At 37.9% G+C, this 19,733-nt stretch overlaps 1 protein-coding gene across 7 annotated transcripts in view; it reads left to right on the plus strand.

The window, feature by feature from the left end:
- The window catches only part of Bicd1 (BICD cargo adaptor 1), a 153,950-nt gene that overhangs the window by 96,653 nt on the left and 37,564 nt on the right, over window positions 1-19,733 (plus strand). For 3 of the 7 annotated variants that reach the window (XM_039107954.2, XM_006237706.5, NM_001108653.1), the window contains exons 4-7: window positions 4,466-4,891; window positions 5,534-6,628; window positions 10,907-11,058; window positions 13,315-13,522. In XM_039107954.2, the coding sequence (XP_038963882.1) occupies window positions 4,466-4,891; window positions 5,534-6,628; window positions 10,907-11,058; window positions 13,315-13,522 (1,881 nt within the window). Of the gene's footprint in view, window positions 1-4,465; window positions 4,892-5,533; window positions 6,629-10,906; window positions 11,059-13,314; window positions 13,633-14,543; window positions 14,738-19,733 lie in introns of those variants that run through there. The other 4 variants (XM_006237703.5, XM_017592727.3, XM_063286385.1 and 1 more) reach the window with 3 other exon arrangements.

Genomic DNA, 19,733 nt, shown 5'->3' on the forward strand with positions numbered 1-19,733 from the left:
GCAAATGAAGTTAATGTCTGGAAATATACGCCATGACACTATCTGATGACAGTCAGTGGGTTGAAATACTAGGGGAGGTTTGCAAGAGGAAAGAAAAGAATGTGAAGAGATGGCAACTTTATAGTAAAAGAAATGGGCTTGGAAGAAATTGTGACATAACAGACTCTATTGTTCCAAGTAAATTTCTATGCTAGCTTTCCCCAAACCAATCTAAGGCAACCCTATTATTTTTCTGTAATTGGGTAAAACCCTTCTGAGCCCCAGGCCCCCTTGATACTAAGTCCTTAGCAGGGATTAGAATAATCTCAAGGGTGGCTTTTTGAATTTTGTTTTTCTACTTTTTCCTCAATTTCTTTTACATTATTGCTAATAATCAAGATTCATATGATCAGAAAATGAATTCTGCCCTACTAAAAGTGATAAAGTGGGGGGAAGAGTAACAGTATAGCTGAAATTCAGCCCAGTAAGCTAATGTGAAGGAAAACTGTTCAAATTTTGCTTGGCAGGAAAGGCTGAAGAGTTCTGGTCAGAATCACAAAACCAGATAAATCAGGGGTTGGGGGAAGATTCTAAACAGCATCGATCAGTACACAGATGTAAAGAAGGAACAATCGCTGTTTAACTAGAAGTGATTTTTGTTCTTTGGAGAGACATTGTCTGCGTTCTTTCCTCTCTTTTCTTTCTTTTTATTTTCAATGAGAAGTTAAATATTTTTTTTAAATGTTTGGTCATTTAATTTCTGAATAATCAATATTTTGCAGGTAAGATATCTGACATTTGTAGGCTATATTGTCTATGGCTACCATTTTTGTGTTCTCTACCTTGAAGTCATTTGATATCTGAAGGGACAATAGAATATGTACCTTCTTGGGCCCACTCTGGTACAGAATGCAAACAGAGGACTATGTTAATTTGGTAAATTGGTTCACATCCAGGGTCATTCAAGTTATTGGATGCCCCAGACAAAGTACTGATGTTTTGTAGAAGATAATTCATCTACACATTGTAACAGCTGTGGTGCATTGTGATGTGTTTTCTCTGAAGAGCTAATTGTTATTCTATGAAGTCTCTGCAATCTTTTCTCCCTTTTTATTGATTATTTAATTTATTTATTTATGTTTCAAATGTTATCCCCCTTCCAGGTTTCCACAAATCTCCTATCCCATGCCCCTCCCCCCTGGCTTCTATGAAGGAGCTCTCTGCAATCTTTTAAAAATTATTTATTATTATATGTATATGTACACTGTGTATGTGTGTGTACATGTATGCGCACTTGTGTGTGCATGCCACAGTGTGCAAATTGGGGTAAGAGGACAACTTTATAGGGTCAGTTTTCTATTTCGACTTTTGCAAACATTCACGCACATTTACCTGTTGAGCAACTCGCTGGACCAAATACTCACAATCTTACATAATAATGTATAACACAGAAATTCCTTCTTCTTTTTTTTTTTCTTGGTTCTTTTTTTCGGAGCTGGGGACCGAACCCAGGGCCTTGCGCTTCCTAGGTAAGCGCTCTACCACTGAGCTAAATCCCCAGCCCCCAGAAATTCCTTCTTTAAATACAATTATGTACAAATAGTTCCATGCACTGGGAATCAAACATTCAAATATATGAGCAGTCCTCTGAGGGGGAAGTGAGGATAATAAGAAAGATGGAAAAGAAGACTCAGAGACAAAGGTTGGAAACCGGGAGGGCTCTTCAGTGAATACTGAATGTATTTCTCATGCCTTATATACTTTACAGTATCATGGGAAACAAAGTCGCAAGCCAACAGAGACCATGGCTGACAAACACTCGATATCTGTACCTACCCACAAATCTCCCTGTTGCTCCCTGTTCCTTCCTCCAAGATTGACAGAACATTCAGCCCCTTAATTTGAGCTTCAAGTGTAACCCCTCTTATCGTTCCATGCATCAGCAGGCCAGGAAACCTGCCAGAAGACCCTGGCCTGACTTAACTCTGCCGGAAACGCAGGCTTTCACAGTAGCAGGCAAAGTGGCTACTGGCACATTTAGAAGGCAGTTATTCGTAGTAGGCAGTGAAAAGATTTGTTGCATTCTTTTATATTTCCCCAAAGAGACATTTAGAGTAAAACATCATCACGGTAAATAATTGACATGAGTGGTGGTTTGAATGGGAATGCCCTTCAGAGGCTCATATATTTGAATGTTTGATTCCCAGTGCATGGAACTATTTGAGAAGAATTATGGGTGTGGCTTTGTTAAAGGAGAGGTGCCACTGGAGGCATGCTCTGAGATTTCAAAAGCCTTCACTATTTCCAGTTGCCTGTCCCTGTCCCTGTCCCTGTCCCTGTCTCTGTCCCTGTTCCTGTTCCTCTCCCTCTCCCTCTCCCTCTCCCTCTCCCTCTTCTTCTCCCTCTCAACTATTGCATTTTCTTTTTTTTTTAGGGCTTGTGTCTTTTTTTTTTTTTTTAAGATTTATTTACTAAGTACATTGTAACTGTCTTCAGACACACCAGAAGAGGGCATCAGATCTCATTACAGATGGTTGTGAGCCACCATGTGGTTGCTGGGAATTGAACTCAGGACCTCTGGAAGAGCATTCAGTGCTCTTAACCGCTGAGCCATCTCTCTAGCCCAACTATTGCATTTTTAATTAGGTCTTGTTTATATCAGCCAAATCTACATCCCAACTAAACTGATACCTCAAATTTTTAAAAGTAAGCAATTACATTAAGATTGTGAAAAGGGAGGAGGGGGAGTAAAATGTATATAGAAGTGATAATGGTCTAGGATCTCGGTTTCAATGTAAACAATGGAAATACAAATACATATAAAACTAAATGCACAATTTGTTAGTATATAATAATATATTTGTTGCTTATTCTAGACATTTTCAGCATTATTATTTATTAAGCAAATTGCTTATTGAAGAGCAGAATTTGGTTTTAAACATTGTGAAGGGAGGGAGCAGTGACATACTGAGGGATACTTAAGAGAATAAGTACTTTTGGTTTGTTTGTTTCTTTTGTGACATGGTCTCACTATATAACTCTTACTGGCCTGAAAACTTACTATGTAGGCCAAGCTGGCCACAAACTCACAGAGATCTGCTTGCCTCTGACACCAGAGTGCTAGGATTAAAGGTATATACCACCTTGCATGGCTCAGATAACATGCTTTATTTGTTTGTTTGCTTCCTTGCTTGTTTCTGTTTCAAGACAGGGTTTCTCTGTGTAGCCCTAGCTATCCTGGAACTCACTTTGTAGATCAGGCTGGCCTCAAATTTAGAGATTCACCTGTTTCTGTCTCCTGAATGCTGGGATTAAAGGCATGTGCCACCATGCCCAGCCAGATAACATGTTTTTAAAGGCTGGCATATGGTTAGTACCATGGGAAAGTCTCCATGAAGGCATACAGGATCACAGAGACAGTTCATCAATGGTTCCTATAACCAAAGGTTGTTTGAGTGGGCTCTTGCTTATTATAGTTCAAAAGAATATTACATTACATATAGTATATATAGATATTTATTATTTGGGATTATTTTGGCCTTTTTATCTTAATCTCAAATATTAATTATTGAAATTTTGTTTTTATTGTGATCTTTTAAACAAATGTCTGTATGCATACTAAAACTGCCTTTTCAATAATGAAGTAAAAATGATGGTAAAAATTTTTTTCTTGTGTGATGAATATTGAAAATTTTGATAAAATATTACCAAATATATTTTATCATTATTTATTAGGAAAACAACTCTGTCTTCTCTATTGGATCTTTTTAAATGTCCTAATATAGTAAATACCTTTTCCTCTCTTCTAGGTATTAAATTATATATTTTTACTTTTAAAAAAATATAGCTACTTATATGTCTGCCTGTGTGTGTGTGTGCATGTGCATGTGTGTGAGTGTGTGTGTGTACGTGAGTGTGTGCGTGTGTGTGAGTGTGTGTTTGTGTGTGTGAGTGTGTGCATATGTGTGAGTGTGTGCGTATGTGTGAGTGTGTGTGTACGTGAGTGTGTGCGTGTGTGTGTGTGTTTGTGTGTGTGTACATAAGTGTGTGTGTGTGCATGTGCATGTGTGTGAGTGTGTGTGTTTGTGTGTGTGAATGTGTGCATATGTGTGAGTGTGTGCGTATGTGTGAGTGTGTGTGTTTGTGTGTGTGAGTGTGTGCATATGTGTGTACGTGAGTGTGTGCGTGTGTGTGAGTGTGTGTTTGTGTGTGTGAGTGTGTGCATATGTGTGAGTGTGTGCGTATGTGTGTGTATGTGAGTGTGTGCGTGTGTGTGTGTTTGTGTGTGTGTACGTAAGTGTGTGTGTGTGTGCATGTGCATGTGTGTGTGTGTATTTATAACTGTCTAGCTATTGTATATTACCATTATTATTTATTTTTTACTGTTACGCTTTTCTTAAGCGATTAGGTCTACTAAAGTGTTTGGTGAGTGTTTTTTAAGGCCCAAATTTAGTTTTATGAACCTTCTTTAACCTGTCTAACTTAGGTTGAATATGAAGGCTTAAAGCATGAAATTAAGCGGTTTGAAGAAGAAACAGTATTACTGAACAGCCAACTAGAAGATGCCATTCGACTGAAGGAAATTGCAGAGCACCAGTTGGAAGAAGCCCTCGAAACACTGAAGAATGAAAGGGAGCAAAAAAACAACCTGAGGAAGGAGCTGTCCCAGTACATCAGCCTCAGTGACAACCACATCAGCATCTCAGTCGAGGGGCTCAAGTTTGCCGAGGACGGGAGTGAGCCAAACAACGATGACAAGATGAACGGGCATCTCCACGGGCCTCTGGGGAAGCTGAATGGAGACTATCGTGCGCCCACTGCCAGGAAAGGAGAGTCCCTACACCCTGTGTCTGACTTATTCAGTGAGTTGAACATTTCAGAAATTCAAAAACTGAAGCAGCAGCTTATTCAGGTAAGAGATTCATCTAAATCTGCAAGAATGAATTCATGTTCGTGGTGTGTAGCATGTTATGGGATTTTTGACACACAAAGGGGAGAACATATTCTGTAGTTGCTATAATGAAGAAAATGTTATATTAAATTCAAACAAATTACAAAATAGAGCCTAAACTGTTCTAAATACATTATCTCATTTATCAAGGCATTCTATCCCTATAATAAGCTTGAGAGACATCCAGAATATTTTCATTAAAATTTATAAAAAATTCTTTTCCAGAAGAAAAACCTATTTGGAAAAAGCTTCAGTTTATTTTAATAGTGTTCAATCTTTAAAGGGAATTCGTTTAGTTTTCAAAGAAAAATGAACACAGAAGTCCCCCCATTGCTGAAATCACAATGCCAACAATAGAATTTTTTTTCCATTTTCTTCACAAAAAATTCAAGTGGTTTGGCCTCCATAAAATTCCATATTCTGAATTAGGTATTTTTAGATTGATTTGCCAGAACTCAAATAAGGAAACATTTGAATTTAATTTGAAATAATGGGAGTATTGGCTCTGCTGTGGGCATTTTAAATGTATACATATCTGTCCAACTGCATTGAGTTCATTATTGGCTTTGCCCTGAAGTTATTCATTATCTTTTGCCATTACAGGTAGAGCGGGAAAAAGCGATTCTTCTGGCCAACCTCCAGGAGTCACAAACCCAGCTAGAACACACCAAGGGGGCACTGACAGAGCAGCATGAACGAGTTCACCGGCTCACAGAACATGTCAATGCTATGAGGGGTTTGCAAAACAGTAAAGAGCTCAAGGCTGAGCTAGATTGTGAGAAGGGCCGGAACTCAGCGGAGGAAGCCCACGACTATGAGGTAGACATCAATGGCTTAGAGATCCTTGAGTGTAAATATAGAGTGGCTGTCACGGAAGTCATTGATTTGAAAGCAGAAATTAAGGCCTTAAAGGAAAAATATAACAAATCTGTAGAAAATTATACAGAAGAAAAGACCAAATATGAGAGTAAGATCCAAATGTATGATGAGCAAGTGACAAACCTTGAGAAGACATCTAAGGAGAGTGGTGAGAAGATGGCCCACATGGAGAAGGAGTTGCAAAAGATGACTGGCATAGCCAACGAAAACCACAACACCCTCAATACAGCTCAGGATGAGTTGGTGACATTTAGTGAGGAACTAGCCCAGCTTTACCACCATGTGTGTCTATGTAATAATGAAACTCCCAATAGAGTCATGTTGGACTACTATAGACAAAGCAGAGTTACTCGAAGTGGCAGCCTCAAGGGGCCTGATGATCCCAGAGGGCTTTTGTCACCAAGATTATCCAGGAGGGGTGTTTCATCCCCTGTAGAATCAAGGACATCATCCGAGCCGGTTTCAAAGGAAAACACAGAGACTAGTAAAGAGCCAAGTCCAACTAAGACTCCCACAATCTCTCCTGTTATTACTGCCCCACCATCATCTCCAGTTTTGGATACAAGTGATATCCGCAAAGAGCCAATGAATATCTACAACCTCAATGCCATAATTCGGGACCAAATCAAGCATCTGCAGAAAGCAGTGGACAGGTCCTTACAGCTGTCTCGTCAAAGAGCAGCAGCCCGAGAGTTGGCCCCCATGATCGATAAGGACAAGGAAGCCTTAATGGAGGAGATTCTCAAGCTGAAGTCCTTGCTGAGCACCAAACGGGAGCAAATTGCCACACTGAGGGCAGTGTTGAAAGCCAATAAGCAGGTAATATGCTTTTGCTGATGAAAGCTTACTAGTAAAAGCTTTCTTAATTTATTTCCCTATTTTTGTGGAATTTTTAGTGCCAAGATAAGCATTCAAATTACTGGGCAATAGAGCAACAAATTAAAGTATATTCCAATGCCAATCAAAATGTAGTTTTATTTTAAAGTGTGTAAGGGACCAAGAAGATGGCTTAGTGCTAAAGGTGCTTGCTGCCAAACCTAATGGCCTAAGTTCAATCCTCAGAACCCATATGGTAGAAGAAAAGAGCCAACTCCCACAGATTGTCCTCTGTCACATACAACACTCATCCTCTCTCTCTCTCTCTCTCTCTCTCTCTCTCTCTCTCTCTCTCTTGCTCTCGTGCTCTCTCTCTAATAAATAAATTGAATAATCAATAAATAATAACAATTTGAGGTGGTTGATAGAAGAGCAGTTGTGTCTACCTAGGCAGTGCCGGTGGTGAAGAAGGTAAAGCAATAGAAGAGTCATAGATAAAGCCTGGAGACCCAGGCAGTGATAAGCAGAAGCCTGGAGGCCAGTGAGTACGGAAACAGCCGATGAAGGGTTTTGGGAGAGGACTGCCTAACAGCTAATACCAATCAGGGAGACAAGGAGAAAAGAGACTAACACTGAGCCTACAAATGGGACATTGGTACAGACGTGATGATAGAGGTCTGACAGGCAATAGCTAGACCCAACTTCAGAGATAGAGATTCAGTTCCTAGGCTCAACTTCTAGGGCTGTTTCAAGATAGAAACTTGGTGTTTTGTCTTTTATTTCAGACCCAAACAAATAAGACTTAGTCACCAAATGATGAAGCAATGGCATCAAAGTTGAAGGACAATACAGTTGTGAGGATCTGAGTGATGTAAACAGAAGCAGAGTTTTACCAACAGATAATAGTTTGGAACTATGAGTGAGAGAGAGGAAGAGAGGGAGGGATGGAGGGATGGAAAGAGATAGATGAGAGGGGAAGAGAAAACATCCCCAAATTCTAAAGTCTAGTTGTGTCACTGACCATATATCTAAACGTTATGTAAAGTTAATTGTGTACTTGGTCAAAACTGAAGTGTTAGGGAGTTTTTCTTAAATACCGGTTGGTCATTTCCCTCTGGAATAAATAGGATATTTCAATATGAACCTATCTGACAAATTTCTTGATGACTGATTTGTTTTCCATTTTTTAGTTTTACCTGGGTATGGGTATCCAGATATATATACTGGAAAATAAAACTAATTATCTGAAGCACATTGGAGAGTGCTGAACAAATGTTGATGTTGATGTTGATGAAAAGCAGCAGCAACATCTGAACTCCTTTTTTTGCAAACACAGGCAATGCCAGGAAATAGAGTATGAGGGTAAATGCACTTTAGAGAATGAAGATTCATTACCTTTTCAGAGTGTCTTTTCTTTTTACTCAAATCTGAGTGAAACTATAACAATGCGTCATCTACTTTCTACTCGTCATCATCTGTTTCCATGAATCCATTGATAGAAATTGGATGTCTATACCACAGAAATATTGTTCACAATATAAGCACACTTTATATAAACTTAAGGGGAGAATAGGACTTTCTTTTGCATCATCACTTTAGCGAAGCAGAAAATGTTAAGGTGAATGAAGAAATCATGAGAAATCTGATTTTACTTTGAAATCAGAAAAAAAGATTATTGGTGTAACTGTTATAATTCAAAGTAGCCATGAGTAACTTTTGTGCTAGGTCTGACTCATATAACTTATTTTAAGAACAAAATTTTCTGGAGTGTTCTCAGCCAAAACCTTCACATAACTTTCCTGCCCTCTTTCTGAAGGTTAAAATAGAAATCTAGATTTTTCTTTTTTAAAAAGCTTCTTCATGCAGACTGAATTTCAAAAAAAAATCATTCTCAAATCTACCCTTGAGGAAAGGGGATACGGAAGCTTATGAGACTCGGGGGTGTAGATCAGCAGAGGAGAGTTTATCCAGAATGCATGATGCCCTGGGGTCTCCTCCCCACCATACACTCACACTCTTTCAAGCTTGTGTAAAGTAGGATCACAGTGTCTTATGCTGTGTGAATATGTATGTTTCAAGAACAAAGCCTGCATCCCACGTGTGTGTCCATGGGAAGACCAAATCAAGAATATTAAATGAACACTGTGATCAAAGTGAGTTATTCCATCAGATTTCAAAAGCATTTCAATACTTGTTTTAATAAGAAGTTATTACTAAAATGTTTTCCTACAGACCAGCTGTCTTGACCAACCTGATACCTCTCAGACACTGAGCCACCAACCAGGCAGCATACACTGGCTGGTCTGAGGCCCGGACACTTACACAGCAGAGGACTGCCTGGTCTGGCCTCAGTGAGAGAAGACTCACATAACCCTTGAGACACTTGAGGCCCTGGGGAATGGGGAGGCCTGGTGAGATGTGGGGGTGGGGTTGGGAGGTGGGGGGGCATTGAGGAATGAGATGAGGAACAGTCAGAGGGAAGAATGTGAGGGGGATAATGACTGGACTGTAAAAGAAGATTAAAGATAATAATAGTAAAAGAGTAAAAACAAAAAAAAATGTGAAGAAGCTTAATAGAAAAGACAAGTCCTAACTTATAAGCAAGAATTCATGTGGAGGTACAAAATAGGACACAAATATGTTATTAGTAATCTATTGTGAATTTAATTTATGTCTTCCAGTACTTACAAGACAGAATATATAAAACATTTTAGACTGCTATAAACAGTACTATAGGAATTCAGAAGAGAACAGAGCATTCCTAAAGGAGTGTGTATTTTCACATGTAGTGTAATGTATATATACTACATTAGAGACAGGGCTTGTAATGGTTTAGTAAACTTTGTGAAAATATTTCTTGCTATATATTTGGTACTCATTTAAAGAACATTGAACAACTGCCGTGGATTGATATAGTGCTTATGAGCCATTAATAGTTTCAAGTATCAAAAGATGAAATCAGTTAGATATAGGCATTGTGGAATGTTAATTATTAAGGCTAATGTGAGAATTTTGTGGTTTAGGAAAAAGGGGGAATCATCTTGTTTTACCACAGACATGATGTATTCCCTATGAGTCTTGTTTTCCCAATTTAGGATTTAGGATTTTTTTCCCAGAAGCACAGTGCCTTCTGATAGAATGTAGTTGTTATGAAGTACCAGCTGTGTACTTAATTGTATCAGGAGTGAAGATTCGACAACATATACCTGGTCTCTACATTTCAGAGAAGGACTCACACCTCTTGGGATGAGCAGATAATTAGTGTGAGGTCACATATTTTGTATTCAAGTTGTGGGAATATTGCATTGGAACAACTAACATCACCTATAGGAATTAACAAAAGTTTTCCAGAGCAATTATAATTGGATTTGTTCTTAAGGGATAAGGCATTATTCTCCCATGGAAAGAAGAAATAATTTCACACCAAAGAACAGTAGATAGAGAAGGGCAAGAGTGTTAGGAAGAGGTGTTCTATGTACCTACCTTATGCTGTATAAACAGGCTGTTATTAGACATTTGCCAATGGCACCCACCGATTCAGTTGTTGCTGTTTTTATCTCCTACTGTGCTAGGCTAGCTCTTGATTTGAAACACTATCCATTCAAAGAACTTCAGAAATTCCCCAATCCCAAATTCAGACAACTATATTAATCCATTAAACATTTCCACACTCTCTTTTTCTCTCTCTGTCACACACCTATAAATGCACAAAGAAATCACTTGACCACAATTCATTGTTTTGAGCAAGTTTTATTTAAAAATTTAGAAAAATCTTGATTTCTTGTCACTTCTTTGACTTGAACATATTATACTCACATCATAAGTTACAGTGGCTTTACATCCTTTATTCTATGTTTTGGGCCCCCAGAATATAGGCGACTTAAAGTATTGGACTTTTCACATACTTCACTTGGAATTGGTATTTGTTTGAAAAAAAAAACCGCTTTTTGATAATATCCTTTATGTTTAAAGCTTCATTTTGGCTCTCTAAATCTCTGAAAATCGTACACCGTCAAAAAACAGCATGAACTATTTACTGAACTACTGTAACTACATTGAATTCTGATACTGACTCATACCAGGCTTTAAAGACAATTCTCGAATCATGACATGATTTGACATTAAAGAAAAATGTACCAAGGTGTACATATGCTTATGTAAAAATCCAACCTAATCAATTTTGTTTCTATTTATAAGAGCAAAGAATAGATTTGATATAAAGGAATGTGTGGGCCAGTTTTTCTGGTGTGAGATGATAAGCACTGTGATTTTATGCTTCAGACAGCCGAAGTGGCTTTAGCTAACCTGAAGAACAAATATGAAAATGAAAAAGCAATGGTTACTGAAACAATGACAAAACTGAGGAACGAGCTAAAGGCTTTGAAAGAAGATGCTGCAACCTTCTCATCCCTGAGAGCAATGTTTGCAACAAGGTAACTTTTTTCTCCCTAACATTGAGTATTTCACATGGGGAGAGCACTGTCAATACTCATGAATAAATATATTTAGTTTGCATGAAGAAAATGACAAGATTTTACACACTGATAAATCTAAGATTAGAAATGTTTCTGGAGCTCAAGGTCACGTGTGACTGAATCTCATGGACATGGCTAAGAGAAACCTTAGACTACAAGACTGCAGGTACTGGTTTCTGGGATTCCCACAAAATTCATTGGCATTTAGAATATTTATACTTATATGTTTATTAGGATATATGTATATATATGTATATATATATATATATAATTATGGGGGCAGGACAAAGAATGGAGAGGGAGACTTTAGGATCCCGTTTTTGGTGAAATAAATTCTTTCAGAATTAAGAGAACACATATTTCTTCTTTGAGAAAGAAATTTAAAGGGATTTTTAAATGTTCGGTTTAGATCATATTTTAAGTATTATTCCTTTGCAATCCATTTTCACAAACATTAGTTTCTTTCAGGTATAGTGATTGCCTTACTTTATATTTTTAAAAACATTTTCATGTTACCAAAAAGAATTAATTCAAGGTCCTAGGCTTCATTTTGTTTTTCAGTAAGCTCCAATTTTTCTCATGATCTACATAGTCCCATTGTCTTGACATTAAAGGTTTACAGAAATGGGTAGACCTAATGTACTTTAGTCATAGATCCTGTTTTGGTTTTTTGTTTTGTTTTGTTTTTCTGTATGAAACCTCAAGCGTGTGCTGATTTCATTCTGTATAATAAATTTATTTATTATACAGACTGATTCTCTGTATAATAAATAATAATAATAATAATTCTCTGAGCTCATCAGCAATCTGGTACTACACAAAGAATAATTTACCAATACCTTATACACGGCAGAAATTCAGTGTGAGTTTTCTTCTCATCTTACTTTTTCCAAATGTGTATGGATGGACTCAGGTTTTAATTTCAGTTGGGAATTAGCATGGAGCTTTCCTTTGTGCTTCAGTATAAATATGAAGCTGGATGAGGAAGTTCCCAGTGGCCTGCTGTCTTAAATCAAACAAAAATCTTCATTTTTTTGACAACGCACTGCTTTATTATTTGGTTGAAAACTCATTGAAATTTTGATTTTTTAACTTGGGGGAAATCTGCCATATTAAAAACATTATCTGCTGCCATTTAAAATAAAGCCCTGTTGTAAATACATATAAAAGGGAGAATGTTCTTTCTATTAATATTATCACTTTTGATATAGCACATACATTGTAGGTATAACATGTAACAAACTTTTTGCAAAGAATACAATGTTATACAATAGAGACGATGATTGTAATATATCTAAAGTAGTGGTGGATACTATGTGAAACTGTATTATCACACCAAAACAGCGTCCATAATAACTGTCCTTGAGGTTTATGCTGCTTATTTAGAATGTCTCCTTACAGATTCCATTGTGAGGCTGAATCACCAATTACTAAACATGGTCAACTATTTCCAGTTATCTATTATTATAGAGTCTTTCCATTCTATTGGTAGGAAGATTAATGTTCTACATTCCAGTCGAATTTCTTTCTTTTTTCTTTGATATTTTATGTATTTACATTTCAAATGTTATCCCGTTTCCTGGTTCCTCCCTATCCCTGCTTCTATGAGGATGGCCCCCCTCCCACCCACCCACTCCCACCTTAATCCCCAACACTGGAGAAACCAGCCTTCACAGGACCAAGGGCTTCTCCTCCTATTGATGCCAGACAAGGCCATCCTCTGCTACATATGCAGCTGGAGCCATGGGTCCCTCCATGTGTACTCTTTGGTTGGTGGTTTAGTCCCTGGGAGCTCTGGGGAGTCTGGTTGGTTGGTATTGTTGTTCTTCCTATGGGGTTGCAAACCCCTTCAGCTCCTTCAGTCCTTTCTCTAACTCCTCCATTAAGGCCCTCGTGCCCAGTCAAATTTTTATAATCACTTTATCTATGGGAAATATATCTCAAGACCCCCAGTGGATTTCTGAAACTACCAGCTCCAAACTCTATAGATCACTGTTTCCCTTATATGTTGATGTCACTGATGAAGCTTAAATGATATTATTAAATTTAATAATATAATATCTAATGTTGCTATGTAATCATTCTAACAGTGTTGCATAATAAAAGTTTTGAGACAGCAATATCTGAGCTGAGGGTAAGAGAGGAATACCTTTCTAATTAAGTTCCAGTTTAGATTACCAGGATTACTTCCTCACTCCTTTGCTTGGGTTCCAGATGTGATGAATATGTCACACAGTTGGATGAGATGCAGAGACAGTTAGCAGCTGCAGAAGACGAGAAGAAGACTCTAAACACTTTATTACGAATGGCTATCCAGCAAAAGCTTGCCCTGACACAGAGGCTGGAGGACTTAGAGTTTGACCATGAGCAGTCCCGACGCAGCAAAGGCAAACTTGGAAAGAGCAAGATCGGCAGCCCTAAAGTAAGTGGGGAGGCGCCAGCCACCGTGCCTACCATAGACACTTACCTCCTGCATAGTCAGGGCCCACAGATCCCTACCATTCGGGTCAGCAGTGGCACTCAGAGGAAAAGGTATGCATGCAGCTATTGTCATAGTGTGGTACAGTGCTCAGGCTTTAGTTGACTGTAAAGAATTATGTGTTTTTACTGTGTAGGATGGAGAAAAGAAAAAGGGGAAATTAAAGCTGCTAAGGGCTTTGCTAATGCTGGTCTTTCTGCCACCCCATTCACACATACTGATTAACCATAACAATTTTCAACTGTGTGTTAATGTTTTTGCTGCTGTTTGTGTGCATAAATATGTCTCTTCCTAGCCTCCAACCTAAAGATGGATAAAGTGGATATTAAAAATGAATATCATTGAACGTGGGCTGTTATTTTAAAAGCCATATCTCTGGAAATTATGCTATTTGTCATTTTTTTATGTCATGGGACAAAGATATGAGTTTGTTCTCTTAGGGAACGCTTGTCCATAAGACTAAAAGTGATGACTAATTGAAAGGTCGTGGTCATACTTCATCGAATGGAATAGAATATGTATAGTCCTTTTCTTAAAAGCAAGTTTTTGTGCCTTTTCCATTGGTCATGTTAATATTGCTTAGTAACCACGTTTAAGGATTTTAGTGACTTGACCTTGTGACCTCTTACCAAGTTCTGGTTGTTGAGGTTCTTGCTCTGTTTTTAGTTAATATAATCAAAGGTGTTCATTTGAGGAGCTTTCATTTAAGAATCAAATAATACATATTTCTATTGTGGATCCAAAATGTCTATAATAAACTTTTATTCCAGCATTCAGAGTAGTTTTCAAAAGGGATTGTATCCTGATACGAAAACTAAAGAATTACAAAAAAAATCTTGATTTTCATATTTAAAAGATAACTAAATGCCAATATAACTAATGTTGTCACTGGTGAGGTACTGAAAGGTAATTAAAGTCAAACTTTTTTGTTTCCTGTATGTATTTTTCTTGGATCTCCTGCAAGACAATTTTCACCTTCCCTTTGTGATCAGAGTCGTCCCAGGACTTCAGGGGCTTCCTACCTACAGAATTTATTAAGCGTTCCCCCTGATCCCACCTCCACAGAATCATTTCTTCTGAAGGGTTCCCCTTCCATGAGTGAACTCATCCAAGGGCATCGGCTCAGCAAGGAAAAAAGGTTAACCGTGGCTCCACCAGGTAAACACTTTTTCCTTGGGTGCATGTGATGCAAATGAATGACACTTAAGTCAACAGCTCCTTCTCTAGCCCACAGCTGGACTGCGATGTGGGACATCCACCGCTGAAGTGAAAGCTCCCTTTTAGTCAGCTTCCTGTTTTCTCTTTCCACAGCCAGAGTCCAGGCATGTCTTGGGATTCTTCAGGAGTTTCTTTCCAGTAGCCTAGTAAGGAGGAGGAGGGTTGGAGAGTGGGATAGGCAGAGAGAATGAGCAATAGATACAACACAGAACATGTGTGCACCTGTGTACGGTTCTGTAGTTCTGGCTTTCCCATCTTGGGTAGTTTTGTTTTCTCTTAACGTTTTCAATGTAATTTTAGCAAAAGAAGCCAAATTTTTAGGGGTAATTTCTTTTTTGTAGTGACCAGAATGTCCAAATCCTTGACAGTTCCATTCCTCGGGAACATTCATATTTTCTTATCATACTCTCATTCTGACACTTGATCCATACTTACCAGTGTGCCCCAGTTTACTTTAGCTTCATTGTTTTGTACTTTTCCATTTTTTCCCATAAAAAGGTCTAAATATAAATGTGGTTTATGCCTCATCCAGTAAGTGCAGACTATCCCTTATGAACTTCCTGCACAGATCAGAGCTGGAAACCAAGTCCATAAAGCAAAATAAGCACAAGGGCAGCCATTAGTTTTCTACTGAAGGTCACATAGAATTAAAATGAGTTAAAATAGTTGTTAGTGTTTACAAGATCAGGATTGCTACATGAACATTTCTGGCCTCTTTTGAAAGATTTTTGGATGTGTGGCAGCTCCTGGCTGGGTCTGTATTCAAGCTTCTCGGCTGTGCTATTGGTGCAGGTTCTACACTTTGCTGTAGTCCTTACCACTCCGATTGGTTATACCCAGCTTTCTGTGCTTTCTCCCCCACTTAGCCTCTGAGTGCCACCTTTGCCAAATTTCACTTTAAAACTTTTTTTAAACTTCAAATTTACCTTAATTTCTTTTTGAAACCCCAGCCTTTGAATCACTATTTTCTTATCTGATTAATGATATCAGCATACTGATCCAGATTAAATATGTAGTCAAGGAGGCTGGAGCGATGGCTCAGTGGTTAAGAGCACTTGTTTGTCTTGCAGAGAACCTGAGTTTGTTTCTCAGCACCCATGTAGTGGGTAAGTGCAGATCCAGGGAACCAAATGCCCTCTTCTGACCTCCATGGACACACATGGTTCATGTATATATATGCTGACAAAATATACATAAAATTAAAATAATTAGACTTAATACAAAAAAAACCTTTAAATGTGGTCTTATATTGTGGAGTACATGTTTAATGTTCTAAGAATTTTTGAAGAAGTGAGTAATGCTAATGATTAAAAAATTTTTTAAAATAGCTAGAACTCATACACTCATGCATAAATTACATGTGTATACACATGTACACACCTATACACATATGCACATATATACATATATATGCACACATATATAAAACTATACACAAACATATGCATAACATACATACATATAAGTAATTACTCTCCTGGACATTTTTACTCTCATAACCTACTTTCTATTGTTTTAGATTCTTTTAAAAAGCACCTAAGTAATCTGTGAACCACCAAAGTAGTGATGACTAATCAGGGTACCTAATATGGGTAAAACTCATAAAAACCTTTCTAGCTTCTTAAATGGATTTAGTAGTGCTGCCTTCTTAGAAAATTACTGGTGTGATTAATAAGTTGTTCTGTTGTACTTAAATATAAGGTAACATATTAATAAGATTAAAGTTAATGAATATTAGCAATAACTATTTTCATCAGTGTATGGCTGTTTGGTCCTTACGTCCATGAATATGTATTTATATTATTATCATTACATTGTGGAAGCTATTACTGTCATGTCATAAACTTTTTCATGTTGCTACTTAGTTTTACTTTTAAGATTAATTATTGTCTTCCAAGATTTATTTTTATTATTTTAAAATTATGTGTATATGTGCACATGAGTGTAGGTGCCCTTGAAGGTCAGAGGAGGGCATTGCATCCCCTGGAGCTGGAGTTTCTGATGAGCCTCCCAACATGGATGCTGGGAACTGAACTTAGGTACTCTGAAAGAGCAATATGCACTCTTTAATTGCTGAGCAATTTCTCCATTCCTTTGTATTTTACTTTGTTTCATATGCTGTTATCCTATCAATCATTCTCCCCACTCCTATCCTTTATCTTGTATGTGTAGGACCCTGCTTGGTATAGCTTCATGCTTTCACCATCTCATCTTTTTGTTCTTGGGCTCAGAAGTAAGATGATGGCTAATTATGTTTTTTGGTCCATTTTGGTGTTGCTTTAGAAAAATCATATTATACTATCTGCCCTATGAAACTTTTCGCACATCCTAAATATTTCTAACAATTTACATACTCTATAATTTCTTCAGTTTTAATATACTTAGCATACATGGGTGAAAGTACTTATATGGTTAAAAATTCTTTAGTTTTGAGAAACTAGAAAATATCATTCAATATGAGTACAATACACAGGATAAGAGCTATAAACACCATGGAATTCATAATCATAAATAGATCTAAAAGTTGCTTTCATGATAACATGTTGATCAACTCTGTATTTCTAGCTATTTATTTGAAGTTAAAGTGAATGAGAGACAGGGTTGCAGATGCAGGAGGATTTCTGTCAGTTCAAAAGTTCCCGGATAGCCAGGGCTGTGACACAGAGAAACCCTGTCTCAGAAAAAACAAAACAGGAAAACGAAAAGAAAACAAGAGTGTGTACCTTAGTCAGGGTTTCTATTCCTGCACAAACATCGTGACCAAGAAGCAAGCTGGGGAGGAAAGGGTCTACTCAGCTTACACTTCCACATTGCTGTTCATCACCAAAGGAAGTCAGGACTGGAACTCAAGCAGGTCAGGAAGCAGGAGCTGATGCAGAGGCCACGGAGGGATGTTACTTACTGGCTTGCTTCCCCTGGCCTGCTCAGCTTGCTTTTTTATAGAACCCAGCACCACCAGCCCAGGGACAGCACCACACACAATGGACTCTCCCACACTGGATCACTAATTGAGAAAAAGCCTTACAGCTGGATCTCATGGAGTCATTTCCCTGCCAGTACAAAGAGAGAGAGAGAGAGAGAGAGAGAGAGAGAGAACTATTATAGCCCAAGGAATAATTTCTGTTACATATTATGAAATCAATCAATTTATTTGTTTATTTATTAATAATTTCTTGTTTATGTGTATGAATGTTTTGCCTGCATTTATGTACGTCAGGCATGCCTAGTATAGGCCTTGAAGCTAGGAGAGGAAGTCAGATCCCCTGTTACTGGGGTTACAGACAATTGCGAGCTGCCATGTGGATGCAGGGGATCAAACCCTGGTCCTATAGAAGAGCAGCCATCTACCTAGCCCCCAAATCAACCAGTTTAAGCCTTAATAAATTCTTATCAATATTTTCTAAAAAAATTCTAATTAGGAGAATTACTATAGAAATTGATTAATCACACAAACCAAGCATAGTTTCTAGAAATACCTATTTAATTGATAAATATTAATTATTAATGTGAAATATTGTTTGAGATATATTTATTTAGTTTTATTCATGTTTTTAGTATGTTATTAACTTCTATAAAATTCCTGACAGCAATATATATTATTTTTAAAAAGAAGTCCCTTATTTTTGAATTTTTGATAAACATTTTATAAAATAAATATTTAACATATTTTATTTTAATAAGCAGATAAGGATATTTATTTTTGTGTTTTGGGGAAGAATTCTGGCCTTGCCTGTGGCTCTCGTTCATTCTTTACTTAGCCCCTGAAATCTTAGAACTTCTCATAGTGGCAGTTGACTTTATGGGTATTTTTTATATTTATTATAATTTTATGTGCATCAGTGTTTTGCTTGCATATAAGTGCACCATATGTATGCAGCCTGAGCAGGCTAGAATAGAGTGTCCTGGAATAGGAGTCACAGGCTGTGTGAGCTGCCATATGGTTTCTGGGAATGGATTTCAGATTCTACAAGAGCAGCAACTGGTATTACCCGCTGAATCCTTCTCCCCAGCCCCTTAATTGCTTGTTCTTGACATTATGAATCTCCCGGCACACATTCTCATGTGTCTCAGCTAAGCTGAGAAATGATTCTCAACTTTAATGAGATCGAATCAAAATGGATTCTGTTGTGACAGAGGAGTTTATAATCAGCAGGTTGTACATCATCATAAATTAACAGTTATTTCATTCTGATGCCCTAATTACTAATGAGGCACATATATTAATTATATCTTACCATCCAGTCATTAACCAGACAGCCCACCAGAACATATAAGAAATGAACACATCTCACAAGTAAGAGATCTTATTTTGTACTAAATACCTGATTTTGAGTACTTTGCAAGATGAACAACAGATTTCAAAAGTAAAAATTAAATTTTCACTCTTGTCTTGAATTGATATCCTAAGAAGATTTGTTTTTATTTTGTGTTTTCCACATAAGAATTTTTCCTTAGTTGCTTTTCTTATTTATTTATTACCTTTAATCTTTTTTGACAGTCCAGTTTTTTACCCCTCCTGTTCTGCTCTCTGATATTACTTCCCCATTCTCCAAGAGGAAATCCCCACCACACACGTGCACACACACACACACACACACACATACCAGGCCTCCCCATTCCCTGGGGCCTCAAGAGCCTTCAGGGTTAGGTGCGGTCTTTTCTCACTGAGGCCACACCAGGTCGTCCGCTGCTATCGTGTGTTGGGGGCCTCGGACCAGCTGGTGATGCTGCCTGGTTGGTGGCTCAGTGTCTGAGGGATCCGGGGTGCAGGTTTATTGAGACTGCTGGTCTTCCTATGGGGTCGCCCTCCTCCTCTTCCAAATTCTTCCAGCCTTTCCCTAATTCAACCACAGTCTTCAGTTCCTTGGTTGGGCCTAAGTATTTGCTTCTGTCTCAGTCAACTGCTTGTTGGGCCTCCAGGAGCAGCCACTCCTTT

This window comes from Rattus norvegicus, chromosome 4 (assembly GCF_036323735.1).
Source record: "Rattus norvegicus strain BN/NHsdMcwi chromosome 4, GRCr8, whole genome shotgun sequence".
In the NCBI taxonomy this organism is placed as follows: Eukaryota; Metazoa; Chordata; class Mammalia; order Rodentia; family Muridae; genus Rattus; species Rattus norvegicus.